The following is a 24,895-nucleotide window of genomic DNA, read 5'->3' as shown; positions in this document are numbered from 1 at the left end:
CGAACAGCTTAGTCCACTCCAGGTAAAAAGCCAGAGTCGTTTCTCATCCAGTGTGTGGAGGCAGTACTCTTCACTGGACACATAGGGCTTGGGGAAGGGAACTGACAGAAAAATATCCTGACTCATGTGATAGGCGGAGACCACCTTCGGGAGGAACGAAGGGTGTGTGTGGGGCTGGACCTTGTCTTTATGAAACACCATGTATGGGGGCTTGGAGGTCACGACCCTGAGTTCTGAGACCTGTTAAGTCAAGTGATCGCAACCAGGAAGGCCACATTCCATGAGAGGTGTGACTGGGAGCATGTAGCTAGTGGCTTAAACATGGGCCCCATGAGACGAGCCAACACCAGGTTTAGGTCCCACTGCAGGACTAGGGGCCTAACATATGGGAAGAGACAATCCAACCCCTTAATGAATCGGCCAGTCATTGCATGGGAGAATACCACATGGACCTGGACCAGCAGGTGGAAGGCTGATATGGCCGCCAGGTGCACCTTGACTGACGAGGGCGTCAGGCCCTGGGCTCGAAGGTGAAGGAGGTAGTTCAGAATCAGCTGGATCAGGGCAGCCCCCAGGGAAACGCCCTGCTCTTCCACACATCTGGAAAACTGAGACCACTTTGCCAAGTAGGCTCAGTGCGTGGAGGGTCGCCAGCTTTCTGAGAGGATGTGCTGAATCCCTTCTGAGCACATCCTTTTCTCCTGGCCTAACCATTGAGTAGTGATGCCGTGAGGTGGAATGCCGCTAGGCTGGGGTGGAGGCAGTGGCCCTGGTCCTGGGAGAGTAGGTCCGGGTGGGACAGCAACAGCCACGGCGGGGTGACCGCCAGCCCGTGAGGTCCTGTACCAATGCTGCCTGGGCCACTGCCAGGGCAATCAGAAGGACTCGGGCCTTGTCCATCTTTATTTTTCCCAGGACATTGCCCATCAGCAGGAATAGGCGAAAGGCAGAGAGAACAGGGCCTGACCAGGACAGGAGGAAGGCATCAGAGATAACGCCCCATCCCAGCTCCTCCCGGAGCAGAACCAGGGACAGCGACGGTTCTGCTGAATTGAGAACAGGGCCACCTGTGGAGTTCCTCACACTTGGAGAAGTCTGTGCACTACATCTGGGCGGAGACCACTTGTGCTGAGAGGAGAAGTCACTGCTCAAGCGATCCGCCCTCAAGTTCTAGGCACCCGGTAGATGGAAGGCCTGCAGGCAGATGATGTGGGCTATACAAAAAAGTCCCACCGCCTGAGGGCTTCGTGGCAGAGGATCGAGCCCCATCTTGCCCACTGATGTAAAACATAGAGGCCGTGTTCTCTGTGAGAACCCTGACCATCCGGCCTTCCAGGTGCGAGCGGAAGGCCATGCACGCCAGCCATAAAGCCCTGAGCTCCTTGATGTTTATGTGGAGGGTCAGATTCTGGGCCAACCACAGACCTTGGCCTGAACTTTCCCCACATTGGCCCCCTCATCCCAGGTCCAACGCATCAGACACCAGTTCCAGCAACGGGGCCCTGCCCCTGAACGGGACTCCTTGGAGCATGTTTTTTGGGGAGTACCACCACCATCGGAAGTGATCACTGGCTTGGACACCGTGAGGACTTTTTCCATCCTCTCCCAGACCAGGGACAACTCTGAGGCCAACCAGAGCTGGAGGGGCCTCATCCTGAGTCTGGCGTGATGGACCACATCCGTGCACACTGATATGAGACCCAAGAGCTGGAGGTATGCTCTGGCTGTCGTCACCAAAAATCTTGTAACTGTGTCGATGAGCCCCTTAAGGGTCTCCAACCTGTCCGGTGGGAGGACGATGAGGTGTCCAGGACCACCCCAATAAACTCTATGCATTGTACCAGGACTAACATGGATTTGGTGTTGTTTACCAACAGGCCCAAGGTGGTGCATGGGGTCAGAAGGAATGCCACATGATCCCGCACCTGCAACTGGGAGCTGCCCTTGACCAAACCAGTCATTCTGATAGGGGAAGATCTGGACCCCTCCAGCGCCTGAGGTAAGCCACTACCACCAACATACATTTCGTGAATACCCTAGAGGCAGTGGACAAGCCAAACAGGAGGACCGTAAATTGGTAATGTTCCTGCCCCACAGTGAAACGGAGGAAGTGTCTGTGTCCCTCAAATATATGAATGTGAAAGTACGCATCCTGCATATTGAGGGATCCAGAGAGGGGATGATGGAGGACAGGGAGACTATGCGGAACTTGAGCGTCACCATGTACCGTTCAGACCTCACAGGTTCAAGATGAGCCTAAGCCCCCCTTTGGCCTTCAGGATAAGGCAATAGCAGGAGTAGTACATCTTGCCTTTGAACTGCTCCAGCACTGCTTCCAGTGCTCTGAGGCCCAGGAGCCGCCCCACCTCCTGCTTGTGCAGAGCCTAGTGCAAGGGATCCTCCAAGAGGGATGGGGGGTGGTTGGGCAGGGTGGAAGTAAACTGGAGGGTATAGCGCCAGGAGATGGCATTGAGGACCGATCGGTCTGAGGTCAGCTGTGACCACTCCAGGAAGAAACACACAACAGATTGGAGAAGGGAAGCTTTATTGAGGGTGGATTCCTGATGAGGGCTGGCAGGGCACACCAGGCATCCTGTCAAAACTGTCTTTTCCCCGCCTACTTGCCCTTGGAGGATCCAGGCTGAGACAGCCTCTGTGGGTGCCTCTTATAGTCCTGCAACTTTTTATAAGTGGTCTCGTATTTTGAATGGGTGGCCTGGGTGGGAGCCTGCTGCACTTGAACTTAGGTTTAGTGGATCCAGAACACAGAGACCCAGAGTCTGGAGTGTCATGCAGGAGTCTTTCAGGGCATGCAGTTTTGTTCCATCTGTTCTGCAAACAGAACTTTGCCATCAAACGAGAGGTCCTGCAGGGAGGTCTGCGCCTCGCTGGACAGCCCAGTGAGCAGGAGACATGATGCCCTTCTCGTGGACACTGCGGAGGCCAGAGACAGCGCAGCCATGTCCACTGCATCCAAAGCTGCCTGCAGGGTTGCCCTGATAGCCATTGTGCCCTCCTCCACCCACGCTTTGTACTCCTTCCTGTCACATTCCTGGAGGGAGTCCTTGAACTTGGGCAGGGAGCCCCACAGATTGAACTCATACCAGCCCAGGAGAGCTTGGTGGTTTGCCACCTGCAACTGGAAGCTCAAGAATGAATATATTTCTTCCAAAATGAGTCCAGCCTCCTTGAATCTTTATTTTTCGGAGTAGGGGCTGGCTGGCCCTGCCGTTCCCTGTGGCTGATCGACTTCCCCACCAGGGAGTTAGGAGCAAGGTGGGTGTACACGTATTCATGCCCCTTGGCAGGTACCAAATACTTGTGTTCTGCTCTCTTAGAGATGGGGACCAATGAGGCCAGGATTTGCCACAGGGCATTTGAAATTTTCACCACCCATTCATGGAGAGGCAAGGCCATCCTGCCAGGTGCCAAGGAGGACAGTACATTAAACAGGGAGACTCCTCCATCTCCTCTGCCTGGAGGTGGAAACTTGATGCCACGCTTTTTAAGAGTTCTTGGTGCGCCCTAAAGTCTTCCTGCGGGAAGGAGGGACCGTAATTGCCTCATCAGGCGAGGGGGAGGAGGCAGCCAGTGTGGTACTTTGTGTGTCCGGAGCCTAATGTCCCTTTCTCTCTTGATCCGAGGCTTAAATGACTTGCAAATCTTGCAGAGACCGCTGAGACAGTGTAAATGGTCTCTGTGTGGATCATACACTAGCATAGGTCGCCTATAAGTGTTGTACGACTTAAAACCCAGAGCACGGGGCATGCCCTGGCCCAGCTGCTCTAAACTAAACTAACTAATCAACTAACTAACTACAGGTACCACACACTGAACAAACAAGCAGTTCTGGGGACGAGCTACAGCCAAGCTGGAGCAGAGCAGTTCCGAAGCACATTCACTGGCGGTAAGAAGGAACTGAGGGTGAAGGGAAGCGCACAGTGCCCCTTATACCGCGCCATGGAGGCGCTACTCCAGGAGTCGCTAGAGGCGCTCCCCTATGGATATTGCTAGGGGATAAACTTCTGACGCCGGTGCAAATCGCAAGCACGCTCACCTATTGTGGAATACACATGAGCAATCACTCGAAGAAGAATAGATATTTAGAGGTCTACATCATCAGGAAATATAAAAACTGAAATTATAAACAGCCTAAACCCAAAATGGAGCTTTTATGAACCTTTATGAATGGGGGGATGGGGAGCATCAGAAGATAGGATACTGGGCTAGATGGACCGTTGGTCTGACTCAATATGACCATTCTTAGGTTCTAGATGTACCTCCTGTAGCAGCAGTGTTTTCCTAAAAGTCAATCCAATTTAAAAGAAATCCAGCTCAAGAAAGAAGCTAATTCATAAATTTCAGACAAGTATCTTCCTTAATAAAAATTTCAACCAACAATTATCTGAACTTCAGCAGCACTTTTTCCTTGATAGAAAAGAATTCTCTGTTCAATACAGTAACTCCTCACTTAACCTTGTTCCGATTAATGTCATTTCGTTGCTGATCTATTAAAGAACATGCTCATTTAAAGTTGCAGAATGCTCCCTTATAATGTTGTTTGGAAGCCACCTGCTTTGTCCACTGCTTGCAGGAAGAGCAGCCCGTTGGAGCTAGCTGGTGGGGGCTTGCAATCAGAATGGGTCAGCAGCTCCCTATCAGCTCCCCTAAGTAACCTGAGCCTGCTGGGTGGCTGTGGAAATCAATTCCCAGGCAGTTCACTCCCCCTACTGCCATGTGCTGCTCCTGCCCTCTGCCTCTGAGCTGCTCAAGGGAGCCTCTTGCTTGCTGTGTGGCAGGGGACAGAAGAGGGTGCTGATGTCAGGGTGTCCCCCTCCCTCCACTCCTGTACCCTATCTCCACAGACCATGGAAGGATGGACGCAATAGGGCGCAGGACAGAAAGAGCTTGCTGGCACCAGCTGCCATCTCAACTTGCTGATCTACTTAAAAAGGCAGAGTACTTAGAGGGGGGTCAGCGTACTTAAAGGGGTAACGTGCATCTCTCTCTCTCTCTCTCTCTCACACACACACACACCGCCAACCCCCACTTTGGAAAGTAGAGGTGCGCTCCAGTGGGAGAGCATGGGTTCATCATCATGTTCAGTTTCCGCAGGGAATGTTTGCAGACATTGCCATGCATTTCTTGTGCCTCCTCCCTCCATTCATGCTGCCTTGTAGAGTGTGAGGCTACATTAATGAGGTGTTAACTCTTAAAGGCTCAGCCGAGTGCTAGTTCAGCATTTAGCAGCAAGGCATTCTCTGGGAAATATAGACTATCAGGGTTGGAAGGGACCTCAAGAGGTCATCTAGTCCAACCCCAACTAAATCATCCCAGTCACGGCTTTGTCAAGCCTGACCTTAAAAACGCCTAAGGAAAAAGAGATTGTACCACCTTCCTAGGTAACCCATGCCAGTGCTTCACCACTCTCTGAGTGAAAAAGTTTTTCCTAATATCCAAACTAAATCTCCCCCACTGTAACTTGAGACCATTACTCCTTATTCTGTCATCTGCTACCACTGAGAACAGTCTAGATCCACCCTCTCCAGAACCCCCTTTCAGGTAGTTGAAAGCAGCTATCAAATCCCCCCCTCATTCTTCTCTTCTGCAGACTAAACAATCCCAGTTCCTTCAGCCTCTCCTTATAAGTCATGTGGCTCCAGCACCCTAATCATTTTTGTTGCCTTCCACTGGACTCTTTCCAATTTTTCCACATCCTTCTTGTAGTGTGGGGCCCAAAACTGGACATAGTACTCTAGATGAGGCCTCACCAATGTCAAATAGAAGGGAATGATCACATCCCCCGATCTGCTGGCAATGCTCCTACCTATACAGCCCAAAATGCCATTAGCCTTCTTGGTAACAACGAAATACCGCTGACTCATATCCAGTTTCTTGTCCACTGTAACCCCCAGGTCCTTTTCTGAAGAACTGCTGCCTAGCCACTCGGTCTCTAGTTTGTAGCAGTGAATGGGATTCTTCCATCCTAAGTGCAGGACTCTACACTTGTCCTTGCTGAACCTCAGATTTCTTTTGGTCCAGTCCTTTAATTTGTCTAGGTCCCCCTGGACCCTATCCCTACCCTCCAGCGTATCTACTACTCCGCCTAGTTTAGGGTCATCTGCAAACTTGTTGAGGAGGCAATCCACCCCATCCTCCAGATCACTAATGAAGATATTGAACAAAACTGGCCCCAGGACCGACTCTTGGGGCACTCCGCTTGATACTGGCTGCCACCTAGACATGGTGCCATTGATCACTGCCCACTAAACCAGATGATGTAGCCCGCTTTCTATCCACCATATAGTCCATTCAACCAGCCCATACTACTTTAACTTGTGAGCAAGAATACTGTGGGAGACCCATATCAAAAGCTTTACTAAAGTCAAGGAATAACACATCCACTGCTTTCCCCTCATCCACAGAGCCAGTTATCTCCTCATAGAAGGCAATTAGGTTAGTCAGGCATGACCTGCCCTTGGTGAATCCATTCTGACTGTTCCTGATCACTTTCCTCTCCTCTAAGTGATTCAAAAATTGATTCCTTGAGGACCTGCTCCATGATTTTTCCAGAAACTAAGGTGAGGCGGACTGGCCTGTAGTTCCCCGGATCATCCTCCTCCTCTTTTTTTAAAGATGGGCACTACATTAGCTTTTTTCCAGTCATCCAGGACTCACCTCAATCTCCATGAGTTTTCAAAGATAACGGCCAATGGCTCTGCAACCACATCCGCCAACTCCTACTGCACCCTCAGATGCAGTGCATCCAGTCCAATGGATATCCATGCATATCCCACCCTCTTACTTCATGCATATCCCAAACTCTTACTCTACCACCTCAACCAAGCTTCACAATCACTGCTGTGTACAGTATTAAATTGTTTAAAACTTATACTGTGTGTGTGCGCGCGCGTGTGCGCGTGCGTGTGTATATTATATAATATATTTTTCCCCCCTCTGGAACCGAACCCAACACCATATCTATCTCACAGCTGCAAACTTTCACGTGCTAATTAAGCACCTCAGCTTTCACAATAAGCCAAAAACCAACCTAATCCCATTTCAAAACTAGGCCAAAACAAGCTAATCCTTAAGAACTCCAATACTCTATGTGACTAGATCCCTCCGGCGTGCAGTTTGGGACTGTGGTGGGCTGCTGTGCACCCCGACTTTCTCTCCCCCTTGCGTCTGCTTGCTGAGAGCTGATTGAATAAAAAAAAAGTAGTAAGCTACAAGCTAAAAACTAGCCAACAAGCAACTCACAAGTCAATTAAGCCAAAACCAAGCCCAATTTCTTCATTTTTTTTCATGGGTTTGGCATGTCTGACATAGATATTTATTTATTTTTCCCAGGAACCTAACCACCCTGACCTCCATTTACATTAATTCTTGCGGGGAAATTGGATTAGCTTAACATTGTTTCACGTAAAGTAGCATTTTCAGGAACGTAAGTACAACATTAAGCGAGGAGTTACTGTACAATTCTGTAAGACAGCCTGAAGCAAAGTCAAATGAAAATGAAGGTTCCTTGTATCTATTGGCTGGGAGGAAGTAGAACCTGTAAACTAAACTAATAAAGGAGATTTAAAAACCAAAACATTCAAGTCTGGAAATATTTTATTTTACAGCTTTTTCCTAATATATACTGAACAAATCCCATGATGACAAAATACATTTCAAAATATAAAAATAGACTACCACTTACCAGGACAAATAGTGTTGCTCTTGTTGGACCCAACTACTGCATCTGATATACAAATAAGTATCAATACAGATTTTCAAACACTGTAAAGTGCCTATTTAATAATGTAGATAAATCATCAATTCCATTACTAGCTTCAATCAGCTGATGGCACAATTTCATGTGTTAATATATTATACAAAAGTATTATAAACAAACTTATATGCCAGACAAGATAAGACGGTTACTCATCTTTGTAACTGTTGTTCTTTGAGATGTGTTGCTCATATCCATTCCAGTCAGGTGCGCGCGCGCCGTGTGCACGTTCGTCGGAAGACTTTTTTACCCTAGCAACACTCGGCGGGTCGGCTGGGCACCCCCTGGAGTGGCGCCGCTATGGCACCAGATATATACCCCAGCTGACCCAGCCACCCTTCCGTTCCTTCTTGCTGGCTACTCCGACAGTGGGGAAGGAGGGTGGGTTTGGAATGGATATGAGCAACACATCTCGAAGAACAACAGTTACAAAGGTGAGTAACCGTCTTTTCTTCTTCGAGTGATTGCTCATATCCATTCCAGTTAAGTGATTTCCAAGCCTTACCTAGGCAGTGGGGTCGGAGTGAGATGTGGCAGTGTGCAGAACTGCTGAGCCAAAGGCTGCATCATCTCTAGACTGTTGGACCAAAGCATAATGAGAAGCAAAGGTGTGGACCAAGGACCAGGTAGCTGCGTGACATATTTCCTGAATTGGTACATGAGCCAGGAAGGCAGCAGATGAAGCCTGAGCCCTGGTAGAATGTGCGGTGAGGTGGCCCGAGGGAGCATGAGCCAAGTCATAGCACGTGCTGATGCACGCCGTCACCCACGAGGAGATCCTCTGGGAGGAGACAGGTAGGCCCTTCATCCGGTCAGCCACTGCAACCAAGAGTTGGTGGGAGGGGGGTTACGGAAGGGCTTTGACCAATCGATATAAAATGCGAGCGCCCTACGGACATCTAGGGAATGTAACTGTTGTTCCTGTCAAGATGAATGCGGCTTCGGGAAGAAGACCGAAACAAAGATATCCTGATTGGTATGGAAGGCCGATACCACTTTAGGGAGGAACGCTGGATGTGGTCACAACTGTACCTTATCCTTGTGAAAGACAGTATACGGTGGGTCCACCGTGAGCGCTCGAAGCTCAGAGACTCGTCTGGCTGATGTAATGGCTACGAGGAAAACTGTCTTCCAGGACAGGTATAGCAGCAAGCAAGTTGCCAACAGCTCAAATGGTGGAAGTATAAGTCTGTTTAGGACTAGGCTGAGGTCCCAGGTAGGGGCGGGGCGGAGTACTTGGAGGTATAGGTGCTCCAGACCCTGGAGAAACCTAGTAACTATAGGGTGCGAGAACACGGAGCGGCTATTCTCTCCTGGGTGGAATGTGGAAATGGCCGCCAAGTGCACCCTCAAAGAAGATACCGCCAGGCTCTGCTGCTTAAGAGACCAAAGGTAGTCCAGGATGGTAGGGATCGACACCTCAGAGGGAGCAACATTCTGCGTTGCGCACCAGCAGGAGAAACATTTCCACTTGGCCAGATACGTTGACCGAGTGGAAGGCTTTCTGCTACTCAGGAGTATTTGTTGCACCGGAGCGGAGCAGCACAACTCTGACTGGTTTAGCCATGCAGCAGCCACGCTGTGAGGTGAAGGGCCTGCAGGTCTGGGTGGCGAAGACTGCCGTGCTACTGAGTTATGAGGTCTGGGTGGAGTGGCAGGGTAATTGGGTTGGTTATTGACAGGTCGAGCAGCGTGGTGTACCAGTGTTGTCTGGGCCACGCTGGCGCAATCGTGATTAGGTGCGCTCTGTCCCTGCGGAGTTTTAGCAGGATCTTGTGAACCAGCGGAAACGGTGGGAAGGCATAAAGCAACCGGTGCTTCCACGACATTAGGAATGCGTCCGAGATCGACCCCGGTGACAGACCCTGGAGCAGAACATCTGGCATTTCCTGTTCGCACGGGAGGTGAACAGGTCTATGTGAGGAAATCCCCACTTCTAGAAAGCAGAATGAATGACGTCCAGCCGTATCGACCATTCGTGACACAGGAAGGATCTGCTCAGTTGATCTGCCAGAGTGTTCCAAACCCCTGGGAGAAAGGACACTACCAGGTCTATCGAGTGGGCTATGCAGAAGTCCCAGAGTTGGATGGTCTCCTGACAAAGGGGGGAAGATCGAGTCCCTCCCTGCTTGTTTATGTAATACATGGCCGTTGTGTTGTCTGTGAATATTGAGACACAATGGCCATGTAAATGTTGCTGAAACGCCTGGCAGGCCAGGCGGACCACTCTCAGCTCTCGGACATTTATGTGAAGCGCCAGTTCCTGCGATGACCAGAGGCCTTGGGTACGAAGGCATCCGAGGTGAGCCCCCCAGCCGAGAGATGATGCATCTGTTGTCAGGGACAGCGAGGGTTGTGGGGGATGGAATGGTAGCCCCGCACACACCAGCGAAGGGGTCAGCCACCAGTCTAGGGAGGCTAGAGTGCTTGGGGGAATGGTGACTATTGTGTCTATTGGGTCTCTGCCCAGACGGTATACCGAGTTGAGCCAAGTTTGGAGAGGACGGAGGCAGAGCCTGGCGTATTTGGTCACGAATGTGCAGGCAGCCATGTGACCTAGGAGACCGAGACAAGTGCGCGCCAAGGTCGTCGGGAAGTTCTGTAGATGTCAGATGATTGTTGTCATTGCCTGGAACGTCGGCTGTGGTAAGTAGGCCTTGGCTAGACTGAAGTCCAGGGTAGCTCCTATGAAGTCTAACCTCTGTGTGGAGACCAGAGTGGATTTTTCCGTATTGATCATCAGGCCTAGACGTGCGAATAGGTCCCTGACAACACCCACATGTTGTGTGACTTGTGTCTCTGATGAGCCAGTCGTCCAGATACGGGAATACGTGTATCTGACGTCAGCGGACGTATGCGGCACCTACTGCCATACACTTCATAAACACCCTTGGGGCCATGGAAAGGCCAAAGGGGAAGACCGTAAACTGGAAGTGCTGATGGTTGGCTATGAAGCGAAGATACCTCCTGTGTGGAGGAAAAATGGCGATCTGAAAGTACGCGTCCTTCATATCGAGGGCAGCATACCAGTCTCCAGGATCCAAGGACGGCATAATGGTCCCCAAGGAGACCATGCGGAACTTCAATTTTATCATGAACTTGTTGAGTCCTCACAGGTCTAGGATAAGCCTGAGGCCGCCCTTTGACTTGGGGATCAGGAAATAACGGGAGTAAAACCCCTTGCCCTTTTCGTCTTTTGGCACCTCCTCTATTGCTCCCATGGCGAGGAGCTTCCGCACCTCTTGCAGGAGGAATTGCTCGTGAGGGGGGTCCCTGAAGAGAGACTGGGTTGGAGGGTGGGAAGGCGGGGTTGAAACGAATTGGAGGTGGTATCCATGTTTCACCGTGCGTAGGACCCAGAGGTCTGAGGTTATCTGAGACCATGCCAGAAGTAGGAAAGATGGTTGGAGAAGGGGGGTAGGGGGAATGGATCCTGGCCTGAAACTGGTACGCCATCCTTTGGCGTACCTTCAAAAGGCAGACTTAGGTCCCGCTGGTGGTTTGGAGGGACCTTGGTTTTGGGCCCCTTGGGGTCCTGACTGGCGTCTACGCCCACCCCGCCTGCGCCGTCTGCCAAAGTCTTGTCTATTTCGAGGCATAAAGCACGGGCGGTGAGTCTGGGGACGGAAAGGCCTGCGTTGGGTCACGGGTGTATGCATGCCTAAAGAACGCATGATGACTCGATTGTCCTTCAGGCTCTGCAGTCTAGGGTTGGTCTTTTCTGAGAAGAGACCTTTAGCATCGAAGGGTAAAACTTGGATGGTATACTGCAGCTCCGGTGGGAGGTTGGAACATTGTAGCCAGGAGATGCGTCTCATGGTGACACCCGAAGCCAGGGTCCTGGCTGCTGAGTCGGCAGCATCTAGTGAAGCCTGGAGGGATGTTCTGGCCACCTTTTTCCCTTCCTCCAAGAAGGCAGCCAATTCCTGGCGGGAGTTTTGGGGGAAGTAGCTCTGTGAACCTTCCCACCTCCGCCCAGGCGTTATAATTATAGAGACTCAGCAGAGCTTGCTGATTCGCCACCAGGAGCCGTAGGGCGCCTGCTGAATAAACTTTGCGGCCAAGTAGGTCCATTCGCCTAGCCTCTTTTGACTTCGGGGCTGGTGCCTGTTGGCCATGGCGCTCCCTCTCATTGATGGATTGAACAACTAGTGACCTTGGAGGAGGGTGGACATACAAATACTCGTACCCCCTAGAGGGTACCATGTATTTACACTCGACTCCCTTAGCCGCAGGAGGGATGGAGGCTGGGGATTGCCATAAGGTGTCGGCATTGGCTTGGATGGTCCTGATAAAGGGTAGGGCCACTCTGATGGGGGTATCTGCCGACAGAATCCTCACTACAGGGTCCTCGACCTCCGGGACCTCCTCCACCTTGAGGTTTATGTTAAGTGCTACCCTCCTGAGGAGGTCCTGACGGTCTCCGAGGTCGATTGGAGGAGGGCCCGAGGAGGATGTTCCTGCCACCGCCTCATCCGAAGAGGAAGAAGAGGAAATGCCGGGGATGAGCGGGTCCTGTGCAGCCTCCTGGTCTTGGGTTGTCTCCTGCTCCAGCAGTACCGGGAAGATCGATGGGTGAACTAGTGCTTCCTCCGTTCCGGTCAGAGGACGACGGGTAGCTGTAGCCTCTGGTGCCCGGTGGTCTGATGGAGCCGAGTGGGACAGGACTATTGGAGCGCCTCGGGCCTGGTGGTACGCCCAAGGCGTCCAAAAGGACCACTGATGTGGGCCTTGGTTCTGGGTCTGGGCTTCTTGAAAAACTCCAGCGGGCACATCAGAATTGCGGTCTTGAGCATAGTAGCTGTCCGCGTGGGACGACACTTAAGTGTGTCTGGATGGCCATGGAGGAGTGGAGAAGCCCTGGGCAGAGGTTCCAGCGGACCTTATTCCACTGTGTATCAGAGACCGTTGCCAGGAAGCATATCGGTACCAGGAGCGAGATCAGAACCTGTGACCAGAGTGGTGCCGGGAGGTCGACCGAGATCTCGAAACTCGGCGTCGTGATCAGCTACGGGAGACACGGTGCCTGAAGTGGTGCAGAGAGCTGGAATGGTGCCGAGAGTAGTGGGCCGGCGAATGGGATGCTGACCGGTGCCACAAATTCGACCAGTACCGAGGAGGGGAACGGTGCCGGGACTGCAAGGGGCGTCGGGAGCGGTAGTGATGTCTGGACCCGGAACATCTGCGGGACCGCGATTGTGAGCGGTGCCCGTCTGCTGTGCCGACAGAGGACGGTCTTATCAAGGCCGGTTTGCCTATCAATTGTATTACCTGCACCGGCGGTGCCAGGGGTGGAGGCAGTGTCGACTCTGTCAAGGCAATCAGATCCCTCGCCCCTAAGAACATCTCCGGCATGGATGGTATAGTCAGCTCTACCGCAGCCCATGCCGGGGAACTAACAGGCGCCGGACTCGACGGCGCCAACGTTGTTGGTGCCGCGCGATCCAACTTAGACATGCTCTCTGGCTGCGGTACGGGCGGCACAGAGGTAGCAGGAGTCTTAGCCTCTCTTGACCTCAGGGAGAGGGAGCAGCGTAGAGCCGACTTCGGTGCCGGCAACGGCCGGTGCCGAGAGGCTTTGACAGTAACGGCGCTGTCCGGTGCTGAGGAGGCACTTCTGCTAGTCAACTGGTCAGCGCTCGGTGCCGAGGGTGGAGGGGTGAGAGCCGCCTCCATGAGGAGCTGTTTAAGTCTGATGTCCAGCTCCATTTTTGTTCGTGGCTTGAAAGCCTTGCAGATGGGGCACTTAGCTGTTAGGGGCGATTCTCCAAGGCACTTCAGACAGGAGTCGTGTGGATCTCCTGTCAGCATTGGCTTGTGACAGGCGAGCACGGTTTGAAACCCAGTGAGCCAGGCATGGGCCACAGCACCAGGTGCGGGGAAGGGGCTAATCCCCGAACTCCTCTAACTATATTGGACTAACTATGCTATAAACAAATACGCTAATTATAACTATATAGAAAGGGATTATAACTATATACATGATAATGAATCAGAAAACTACGAGTAGCTAGAGAAGTGGAGGTCAGCTAAGCCGCACTCCACTGTTCCTATGACCGACACGGGCGGTAAGAAGGAACTGAAGGGTGGCTGGGTCAGCAGGGGTATATATCCGGTGCCATAGTGGTGCCATTCCAGGGGGCGTCCAGTCGACCCACCGAGTGTTGCCAGGGTAAAAAAGTCTTCCGACTAACGTGCACGCAGCGCACACACCTAACTGGAATGGATATGAGCAATCACTCGAAGAATTCTTTGTTATGTTTTCTAATTACAAAACCTTAAAAAAGAAAAAATACAACAACAAAAACCCAACCATACTTAACTGAGTGCTTGTTATACTTACTGAACATTTAGAAGTAGTGTTAATCTAAATTAATATTTCTACAAAAAAACCTTATAATTTAGATACATCATATAAGAATATTTATAAAATACACAGAAATAGATAAAGAATTCCCTTTTTAATATTTGCCAACTATCTAGCTAACATTCCTCATTAGATAGACCACAGTCATTTTAAATGAGAGACTCAAAACATATTTGAAAAGCAACTGTTATTCAGTTCCCCCATCTTTTAAAATGGGGATCATAAGAATTACATACCTCACAGAGGTGTTATGAGGATACATTTCTCTTTGTGAAGTACTTCAGAGACAAGTGCTGAGTATTATTATTATTATTTCAGCAATATTTTGTGTGGCCTGGAGAATTCAAATACTTTTTTTTTTTTAAACCAACAGAAAAAGGAGAAAGAAGTCTCCAAATACTGTTACTTACAAAGACATTTAAAGAGAAGGTTCCTCACCTTGTGCAGTAACTGAGGTTCTTCGAGATGGTTGTCCCTGTGGGTGCTTCATTTTAGGTGACTTGGTGCCCTGCACTTCTAGTTGTGAGTCTTGTGGTAGTAGTGCCCCAGTTGGCCGCTCCGAGCGGCTATCCCTGAGCACAGCCAACCACCACCCAGTTCCTTCTCTACCCCAGAAGATCGAGCCAAAACTCTGAAGAGTGGGGAGGAGGGTAGCTAGTGGAGCACCCACAAGGATGACTATCTTGAAGAACCTTAATTACTGCACAAGCCTTCGCTGCTTCTTCTTCAATGAGTGTCCCAGCGGGTGCTCCACTTTAGGTGACTGAAGAGCAGTGCCTCTCAGTGGAGAAGAGGGGCTTCAAAGTTGATGTATATATGGTGGAGAGTATCAACAGACTGAAGAGAGCTTCTACAGCTGACTGCTGTTCCAGGGCATAATGTTTACTGAAAATAAGGGGCGATGCCCAGGTAGCTGCTTTACAAATACCCGTGATGGGCACATGTTTGAGAAAGGCTATGGATGTGGACGTAGTTGTAATGGAGTGTATGCAAAGTCCAGAAGGAGCTTGCAAACTGTCATTTTGGTAACAGTTTGATAAAACCAGAGATCCATTTAGAAAAAGTCTGCTTGGAAATGGTTTGGCCTTTTGATTGTTCTTTCACGGATATGAACAGCCTGGACAATTTTCTGAATGTTTTTGTGACGGCCAAGAACCAATCTCCTCTCTCCAGTGCCGGAATTATGGTTGCTAGGGTTACCATACTTAAGCGCTGTGTTCTCACAAACTTCTTCATTTTGCCTAAATCCAGAATGGGCCTTCATCCACTTGTTTTCTTCGGAGTGAGAAAGTAACGTGAGTAGGACTCCCCGACACCTGTGCTGAACCGGTACTGGTTCCACAGCACCTAACTGCAGGAGATGGTGTATTTCCTGCTGTAACAGGTACTCATGAGATGGGTCCCTGAAGAGGGATGGCAAGGGGGGAGCGGGGTGGATAGGTGGAATGGAACAGCCCTTCTGTATAATTTCCAGAACCTACTTGTCTCTGGTGATGTTTCTCCACACTGGGTAAAAGGGTGTAAAGCGGTCCCCAAATGGGCTGGAAATTTTATCATGGGGGGTGGTTTTGGTTTGATGTTGCTTCCCCCTTTGATTAACTGCCTCTACCACCAATGAGTTTGGAGTAGGGTGGGTAAGCAAAACCTCAGCTTCTTTGGATGGTATGTAGTACTTCTTGTCAGATTGCTTACAACGGGGTGGGCAAACTCTTTGGCCTAAGGGCCACATCTGGATATGAATGCTCATGTAATTGGGGTTGGGGGGTAGGTAGAGGTGAGGGCTCTGGCAGGGGGTGTGGGCTCTGGGATGGGGCCAGAAATGAGAAGTTCAGGGTGTTGATGGGGACTGGGCTGCAGTGGGGGGAGGGGCTCTCACTGGGGGTGCAGGCTCTGGGGTGAGGAAGGGGTTTGAGGTGCAGGAGGGTGCTCTGGGATAGGATCAAGGGGTTCGGAGGGTTATCAGGACTGGGGCAGGGGAGGGGCTCGGGGGTGCAGGCTCTGGGTGGCGCTCACCTCAAGCAGCTCCCAGAAGCAGAAGCATGTCCCCCCTCTCTGGCTCCTACACAGAGTTGCGGCCAGGCGGCTCTGCGCACTGTTCTGTCCTTGCAGTTCCCATTGGCCAGAGTTTCCAGCCAATGGGAGCTGCGGGGATGGTGCTTGGGATGGGGGCAGCATACAGAGCCCCCTGGATGTCCCTACATGTAGGAGCCGGAGGGGGGACGTGATGCTGCTTCAGGGAGCCATGTGGAGCTGTGGCATGTGCACACGGAGCAACCCCCCACTCTGCTCCCCAGCAGCAGCCCGAGGGCCGGATTAAAATCAGCTGGTGGACCGTACATGGCCCGCGGGCTGTAGTTTGCACGCCCGTCTGACAAGAAAGTGGGGCAATGGCTGGAGTCTACCATACAGCTTTTGCTGGGTACATGATGGCAGCATTAATGGGTAGTGCTATTTTGGCTGACAGAAAAGCTTGCAATATATCTGTCAGCTTTTGTTAGTTGCTGGTAACTTAGCCAGTGAGATGTATAATGAATCAGCTACTCTTTTAAACAAATCCTGAAAGGATTTGAAGTCATCTTCTGATGTGGGGGGAGGTGGCATTATTGTTTAGTCCAGAGACCAAGTCAGGATGTGGGTAGGTGGGAAGGTATCACCCTCTGTCCTGTCTGCAGATTCGTCAGCTTCCTCCTCCAGTTCTGGGGAAGCTGGATCAGATGGTGGAGGCGACCGCTGTGTCCTCAACCTAGGTGGACTGGATGGGCGTTTTGGGCTCTGTATAATGCCCAGTGGACCCAGTATGCCCACTGAGGTGGGAAGGCCATGCGAGGGGGCACCCAAATGGAGGTTGCGAACCCACGTCTTGTGACCGAGCAGGTCCAGGTTTAGGAGAGAGCTGGTGAGGTGTGCCCACTCCTGTTTCCACTTCATCACTGGAGAGAGAAGGGGCCAAGCCAGCGGGTGTAGTGATAAAGCTTGGCCCTGACCTGGCTGGGGTGTCATCCGTGCCAAAGAGCGAAGTTCCCAGTGTGGAAGCAATGAGTAGGTCCACATGGCTGACAAAGTGTGCCAGCAGTGCAGGCAAACTCAGGCAGGGAACCAGACATGTCATATTGTATTGGTGCAGCAGGTGGTGCCATAGTGCTGCTATGTGCCTGAAGTTTCTGTTCCCTGAATTCCAAGCTATGAGAGTGAGACTGCATATGGTCTTTTGCTCCTCGGGACATACCTGTACCAGATAGTCCCAGTGCCTCGCAGTCCAGTGCTCTGGGTGCTGTCGGTACCGGGGCAGTTTTGGCAGTCGGGAATTGCTTTTTTAGAGGCGAATCCCGATATGGCGAGGAGTGAGACTGCTTTTTTGTGACTTTGATAGGACCAGGGTCCTTAATAGCCATTTTTTGCATATCTGAGGCAGCTGCAGCTGAGGTTTGTGAGCTTCTTGCAGTGGGGACACGTTACACAACGGATACACTGCGAGTGGTTGTCTGTAACTGGTATCGAGAGTCCTCAGGTCAGACAGCACTTGAAACCTGGAGAGCCAACCAAGCATGTCTGAGAAGCTAGCTGAATGAAGAATGGCAATAGTCCGGGTCTAGTGTCTCTTCAATGGCTGCCCGCCTGAGGCAGGGAAAGAAACGGAATTATTATTTTTTTAAAACATGAAAAAGAAAGAAGAATGAATGGAGAGAAAATTAGGAAAACTAACATACAAAAAGGCAGAGATTAAAGGAATACAAGAGTAGATAAGGGCACTGCTGTCATTCCGACTGAAACCAAGGGCGGCAGAGAAGGGACTGGGTGGCTGCACTCATGGGGGAGCGGTGCAAGACAGCTGCCACCCATGCACGGCTATCAGAAGTCTCCGACTAGAAGCCAAGACACTTAAAGTGGAACACCCACAGGGACACTCCTTGAAGAACAACTATGACTTTCAGCATTTCTGTATCACTGGAAATTTAGAAGCAACACTAATCTCTGGAATTAATACCCTGCAGACAGCCAAACCTCAGGATTGTGTTTTCTTTGGTAAGTGACAAACCAATTTGTAAATGCTCTGAGACACTTATGAAGTTGAACACATTTGCTGCTACACATCAACATTTCTAAAAGTTACTAAGAAAAACTGTCTGCTGCTACCAACAGAAGTTGTGATTGCAGTTTTACATCAGCAGCCAACAAATGTACCAAATATACACACTTCTAAAAGTTTCGGTATTTAGAGTAACCATGGATATGCAGTTTGAGCAGAAATTATATAGCAATACTTTAGCCTTTAATAAAGATTGACAAGTTAATAAATTATTAATATTTCAGACTTGGAGGGTACTACATTTCCATGATTCTGCTTATTTTTCTATGACCAAGTAAGCACAGTCCACGATCCCAAGGCTGTGGAGCACAAAAGGCAAATTACCACCACGCATAGCGGTAACTCAACAAACACTTTTTGAGGAATCCCTAGACTAGTAATATTTTTGTATATCTGCTTATTCTTATCTGAGGGGCAACAATAGCCTCCAGCAAGCACATTTTGTTCTCACACTACAAATCAGTGACATCATCTGACTAGATGACTAGTTGGTAAACATGGCGAGATAAAAAGTCAATCCAACATTTAATCCTACCTTTTTCACATTTGTCTTCTGAAGTATTAGCCAAGAGTGGTGCAGTGAGAACATGCATACAATGGTTGTAGAAGAAATTGAGAAATTCACTTTTCTCTGTTTTCTGAAACAAACATTTATGTATTAAACACTGGTGTGAATTTAGTGCCTCTGCTAGTGAGGGCTAATAGCACTTAGGTAAAATACAGAACAAGCAAGACATAAGCTACCTCACATAGCCTTGATAATACCTTTTGATACCGATTTGCAACACGCCAGGTGTTCTCTAGAGTAGAATGTACCCATCACACCCAAAGATGTAGAGCAGAGTGGGAGGGACTAGGATGAGAACAACCTTATGTAACTTGTGATTAAAGCAAAAGCATGAACTCAAATCTCTTCAGTGGAGAAAGACAAATGAACTGACACGAATGCATCACACAGTGCCTTTAGCCAAGAATTTAAAAAGGAAAAAAGTGACAGTATTTTGCATATATTGCCTGAAGCTTCTGTATATATTTTAAAAAAAAAAACGAGAGAGGGACCACTCTCCTCATCAGTTCTCTACAGTGCACACAACACTTAAGGATTGCTGTATGTACATAAGGTTACTAGATTTTACTTTAAGTACTTCTTTTGGTGACTAGAATCCCAAACCATCTAAAACAGGCATATCATACTTCATATACTATAGCTTAAATTCTTTTTTCTAAGAAAAAAATAACAGCTATTCACCATAACATAGCAAAGTCCAATTTGAATCAAATCCCAGACACCTAAACTTTATTGAACATTTTAATCCAAAGGCAATGTTTGGATTCAATGCAATGTAAATTAAATGGAATTATCAGAACTCTGGGCAAAGTTTTAAAGCAAATTACAAGAAGTCCTGGATTTTTGTTCATTTGTGACAATACACCTCTACCTCGATATAACGTGACCCAAAATAACACAAATTCGGATATAATGCGGTAAAAGCAGTGCTCCGGGAGGGCAGGGCTGAGAACTCTGGTGGATCAAAGCAAGTTAGATATAACATGGTTTCACCTATAATGCGGTAAGGTTTTTTGGCTCCTGAAGACAGCGTTATATCAAGGTAGAGGTATATAAACAGAATCATATGTATGGCCAAGTATTCTACCAGGAGAAAGTACATTCTGTAATATGGGAATGGCTCTATCAAATTGGATCTGCATTATGCTATAGGAATTAAACATTGTTTTAGCTACATGCAGACACATTGGACTCTTTTTTCAATGTTTTTATGTGGTCCACCCAGCCAATTGGAGCTAAGACTAGTCTAATACCCATGTGTTTGGGGAGAAGACTGCCAATTTTAAGAACTTCTTAGACAATGCCATGTTTCTTAGCATTAATTAGAGACAGTAAATACAGATCAGTGCCTTTCATTAGCAATAATTTTACTGAAATTTTGCAGCTGACAAAACACATCAGGCAAACAGGACAATGCCAAAATGCTTTTTCTTCCTACTATCCTCCAACCAAAGACAACAGAAAGAGTTAAGACGACTTTTTAAAAGTGCATAGACAGTAAAGTTTCATTACCCCTTTGCATTTTCTTACATTAGCTGTGGCCAACATATTCTCTGGATCAATCAGAGTACGTAAGAGCCCCATTAATTGAACAGCCCCACCAAGCTCAGGATCAGTATCGCAGATCATTTGTTCAATAACTACATTGATGAGGAGGATATCCTGCAACAAAGCAAATCAATTACATATAAGTTTTTAATAGTACAAATACTACTAGATTTTTTTTTAAAAATACAAATTGATTTTTATTTGGTCTCTAGCTGTTACCACTGAAAATTCACATGTGAAAAAAAATAACTGAAAGCCAACACAAAACCTGAATTTCAAATATTAAAACAGTAAAGTGGAATGGAAAAAATAAAATTACTTTAAAATGAGCCTACATGCAAAAAATCGAATGTCTTTAAAAATCAGGTGCACTTTTTTCCCCTCAAGGTGTCACTCCAAGACAGCGCCTTAACCATAAATTTCCATACTTTAACCTGTTTGTATTTCTTTTACATTTAATGTTAAGTCTTAACCCTCCTGAGTTTGTAATGCTTGTTTTTGGGAGAACTATAACATCCCTCTAATGTTTCATATTCTGTGTAACCGTATGTACTCTCAACCTTAACTCCATCATAATGTTTTTGTCTAGTAATATGATACTGAGTACCCTGGATTTCACCTGACAATTGATGGGAACCCATTCTATAATGAGCAAAATACAGGTTTTATGTGCTCACATCTTCCCACACCCCCACCCCAATCAGAATGCTGTTGCCTGTCTTTTTCCTACATTTCCTGTACTCTAACAAAAAGAGAATTATATTTAAGAAAATTTATATTTAGACTGAAAAGATCTCAATTCTGCAAAAAGCACAGAGTACTGTCTTTACAAGTATAATCAGCACATACACAAGCTTCAGTATGTAAATTATTAGATAGTCCTGTAATATTCTTACTTACATCATCACTCTGTTGGGCTTCTTGCATTACAAATTCTCGAACCATGGATGGACTAAATTCTACTAGATAAGAAAATATATCTGTAGCAGCTGATCTAACTTGCAAGTCATCCATACCCTAATAAAAGTAAACTCAGTTTATTACAGATGAACCATTTCAGGTACAGTAGCACAGGACAATGATAAAACTAACATGTGATTGCAAGGTCATATGATACATTAAGCAAGTCCAACGGTCTCAATATAAAATTGGAAGAGAATTTTCCACACTATCCAGAAAGAGCATAAAGATTTGTGTGAATTTGATGGCCATAATTTTGGCAGCAAGTAGTTGAAGTCCACATAACAGTACTTATGCCAATATTCTATATTTATTACCACAGATGAGTTAATTTAGTACAAAAGGGCCAGTAAAAAGGTTTACAAATGTATCCCAATCACGTACAACTGTTTTACACTTACTGTTTAATCATGTACAGCATAAATACGTTTCTTCGGGGAACGTTTTTCTTTTTCTCTGGTAATTGGTCCTGGACTCAAGTCAAAAAGATTCAGATCTAGAAATATTTGTACTGATCTACAAAGGCACATTACAGCCTTGAAAGATCATGAGATTTTTAGGACTTCAATATTGTGTTACTCTGATGTTCTCGCGTCCACTTAATTTCTGATGTGTTTATAGTAGCTAATGTCTACTGATCTGCTAAAGTGAGAGACTAACACTCTATAGCATTTGAAAGTTGGGATCCAGAATTTTTACGTGGTACAAAGCATTGTATTTAAGGTAGAGTGGTAACTGCTAAATCACATCAGAATTGAAATGAAGGAAAAATTGGAAAACAGTATTTATGCTCTAACATCTCAATCTGTCATGATTAAAAATGCTTCGTACCAGTAAAAAGATGGAATTCGCAGCTTTCCAAAAGGAATATAAATCATTTGTTTCTAGTCACAAAACTGTCACTAATACCTTATATATTGTGGTATTGATTCAGGACTGAGCATACCAGAGTTCAGTCAAGAGATCAAGAACTAAATGTAATTTTTAATTCTGCACTCATATTATCAAAACCAGAGACCTTCTCCACCACACAAGTTTAAATATATTTTTTAAAATTATGACCAATATTTTCAAAAGTAGTCTGATTTTGGGGCTCCACCTGAGACACCTTGATTTTCAGAAGTGCAAAGCTCCAACTGAAGTCAAAGGGGCTGCAAGTGCTCAATATGTCTGAAAAAAATCAGCCCAGAATGTCAAAACAGATATCAGAATTCAGTGCCCTTTCAAAAAGAATTTGGCTGCAGGTGATTCACTTACCATTACAATTTCAAGAGCAGGAAGAATTCCCAACTTTGCCAAAGTTTTGAAAAATGCATCTCTGTTTTGAGGTTGTAATGTTTGAGAAAATGCACAGAACTCCTTGAAAAAGTTAACCTATAACATTTGAAAGAAACATGAACAAATAAAACATTTGTGTAATTAAATTCATAGTACATCAAAGAAAAATAGTGAACTATATTGGACAAAAACACTTGAGAAAACAATATTACAACTACATAATGGTACAGAAAATTTTTAAGTGTCTATATTCTAATGTCCTAGTTGATACTGTCAACAGTAAAATAAAGAAAACCTCAGTTTACTCTTTACTAGAGTTTGAAAACTCAATCAAGAATTTGTTGCTTCATTTTAGAAATACATTTTTGCAGTCATTAATAAGTAACTGAAGGGAAGGTTCGCAGTACAAATTTAATGTTTAGGTCTCTTAAGTTTCACATGCAAAGCAAGGACTCACCAATTCACGTCTTTTGTCATCATCTGTAGCTTCATCTGTTAATTGTGCAAAAACTTCAGACAGAAACTTCTCGTCTTCCTGCACAACACATTATATAACAATTACTATTGCCTTATAATAGTCAAAACTAAAAAGGCATTCTATTATACAGTGCTCAAGACAAGAGTTATATATAGGCATAAAATAAAATTTTCCACTTAGCTATGTGCTTGTGCTTTAGAATCTAGCATAGAATCTTTGCTGGTCTTGCTAGCTAAGTTACAGGTAATGTACTTTGACATTTTCATCATAAATAAGGAAATCCAAGCATGCAGATTTGAATGTGTGCGTTCCAATGGATTTTACTGTAGTAAAGAATTATTTGATGTGAAATTGAGAAATGCCTTATATTAAACTTATAGTATTTCACAGAAAGAGACGGTTACTCACCTTCGTAACTGTTGATCTTCGAGATGTGTTGCTCATATCCATTCCACTCAGGTGTGTGCGCGCCGCATGCATATTCATCGGAAAACTTTTTACCCTAGCAACACTTGGTGGGTCGGCTGGGCGCCGCTATGGCACCAGATATATACCCCAGCTGATCCAGTCACCCTTCCGTTCCTTCTTGCTGGCTACTCCGACAGTGGGGAAGGAGGGTGGGTTTGGAATGGATATGAGCAACACATCTCGAAGAACAACAGTTACAAAGGTGAGTAACCATCTTTTCTTCTTCGAGTGATTGCTCATGTCCATTCCAGTTAGGTGATTCCCAAGCCTTACCTAGGCGGTGGGGTCGGAGTGAGATGTGGCAGAGAGCAAAACCGCTGAGCCAAAGGCTGCATCATCTCTAGACTGTTGGACCAGAGCATAGTGCGAAGCAAAGGTGTGAACCGATGACCAGGTAGCTGCGCAACATATATCCTGGATTGGTACATGGGCCAAGAAGTCGGCTGATGAAGCCTGAGCTCTGGTAGAATGTGCAGTGAGATGGCCCGAGGGAACATGAGACAGGTCATAGCATGTGCGGATGCACGCAGTCACCCAAGAGGAGACCCTCTGGGAGGAAACAGGTAGGCCTTTCATCCGATCAGCCACAGCAATGAAGAGTTGAGGCAATTTCCAGAAGGGCTTCGTATGACTGATATAAAAAGCGAGCACCCTACGGACATCTAAGGAGTGTAAATGCTGTTCCCGCCAAGATGAGTGAGGCTTCGGGAAGAAGACCGGAAGGAAGACGTCCTGATTGGTATGGAAGGCTGACACCACCTTAGGGAGGAACGCCGGATGCGGTCACAACTGAACCTTGTCCTTGTGAAAGACAGTATACGGTGGGTCCATCGTTAGCGCTTGGAGACTCGTCTGGCCGATGCAATGACTACTAAGAAAACTGTCTTCCAGGACAGGTATAGCAGCGAGCAAGTTGCCAAAGGTTCAAATGGTGGAAGCGTAAGCCTGCTTAGGACTAGATTGAGGTCCCAGGTAGGGGCAGGGCAGCGTACTTGGGGGTAGAGGCGCTCCAGGCCCTTGAGAAATCTAGTAACTAAAGGATGAGAAAACACGGAGTGTCCACTCTCCCCTGGATGGAATGTGGAGACGGCCGCCAAGTGCACCCTCAGAGACGATATCGCCAGGCCCTGCTGCTTAAGGGACCAGAGGTAGTCCAAGATAGTGGGGATCGAGACCTGAGAGGGAGTAGTATTCTGCATTTCACACCAGCAGGAGAAACGTTTCCACTTGGCCAGATATGTTGACCGAGTGGAAGGTTTTCTGCTACTCAAGAGTATATGTTGTACCGGAGTGGTGTAGCGTAACTCTGACCTGTTTAGCCACGCAGGAGCCACGCCGTGAGGTGGAGGGTCTGCAGGTCCGGG

General features: G+C 47.6%; 1 protein-coding gene across 3 annotated transcripts in view; it reads right to left on the bottom strand.

The window, feature by feature from the left end:
• PPP4R3B (protein phosphatase 4 regulatory subunit 3B) overlaps positions 1 to 24,895 on the bottom strand; it is a 95,351-nt gene that overhangs the window by 37,147 nt on the left and 33,309 nt on the right. Inside the window, exons 3-8 of one of the 3 annotated variants that reach the window (XR_007774189.1) lie at positions 23,043 to 23,120; positions 22,565 to 22,681; positions 21,248 to 21,364; positions 20,312 to 20,461; positions 18,767 to 18,869; positions 7,706 to 7,747 (exon numbers count right to left, since the gene is read on the bottom strand). Coding sequence is in view for 2 of the 3 variants with exons in the window: in XM_050952125.1 (XP_050808082.1) it covers positions 7,706 to 7,747; positions 18,767 to 18,869; positions 20,330 to 20,461; positions 21,248 to 21,364; positions 22,565 to 22,681; positions 23,043 to 23,120 (589 nt within the window). In the remaining variant the exon portion in view is untranslated. The remainder of the gene's footprint in view (positions 1 to 7,705; positions 7,748 to 18,766; positions 18,870 to 20,311; positions 20,462 to 21,247; positions 21,365 to 22,564; positions 22,682 to 23,042; positions 23,121 to 24,895) is intronic. The other 2 variants (XM_050952125.1, XM_050952124.1) reach the window with 2 other exon arrangements.

The sequence above is a fragment of the Gopherus flavomarginatus genome, chromosome 4 (assembly GCF_025201925.1).
Source record: "Gopherus flavomarginatus isolate rGopFla2 chromosome 4, rGopFla2.mat.asm, whole genome shotgun sequence".
In the NCBI taxonomy this organism is placed as follows: Eukaryota; Metazoa; Chordata; order Testudines; family Testudinidae; genus Gopherus; species Gopherus flavomarginatus.
This window is presented reverse-complemented; position numbering and strand designations above follow the sequence as displayed.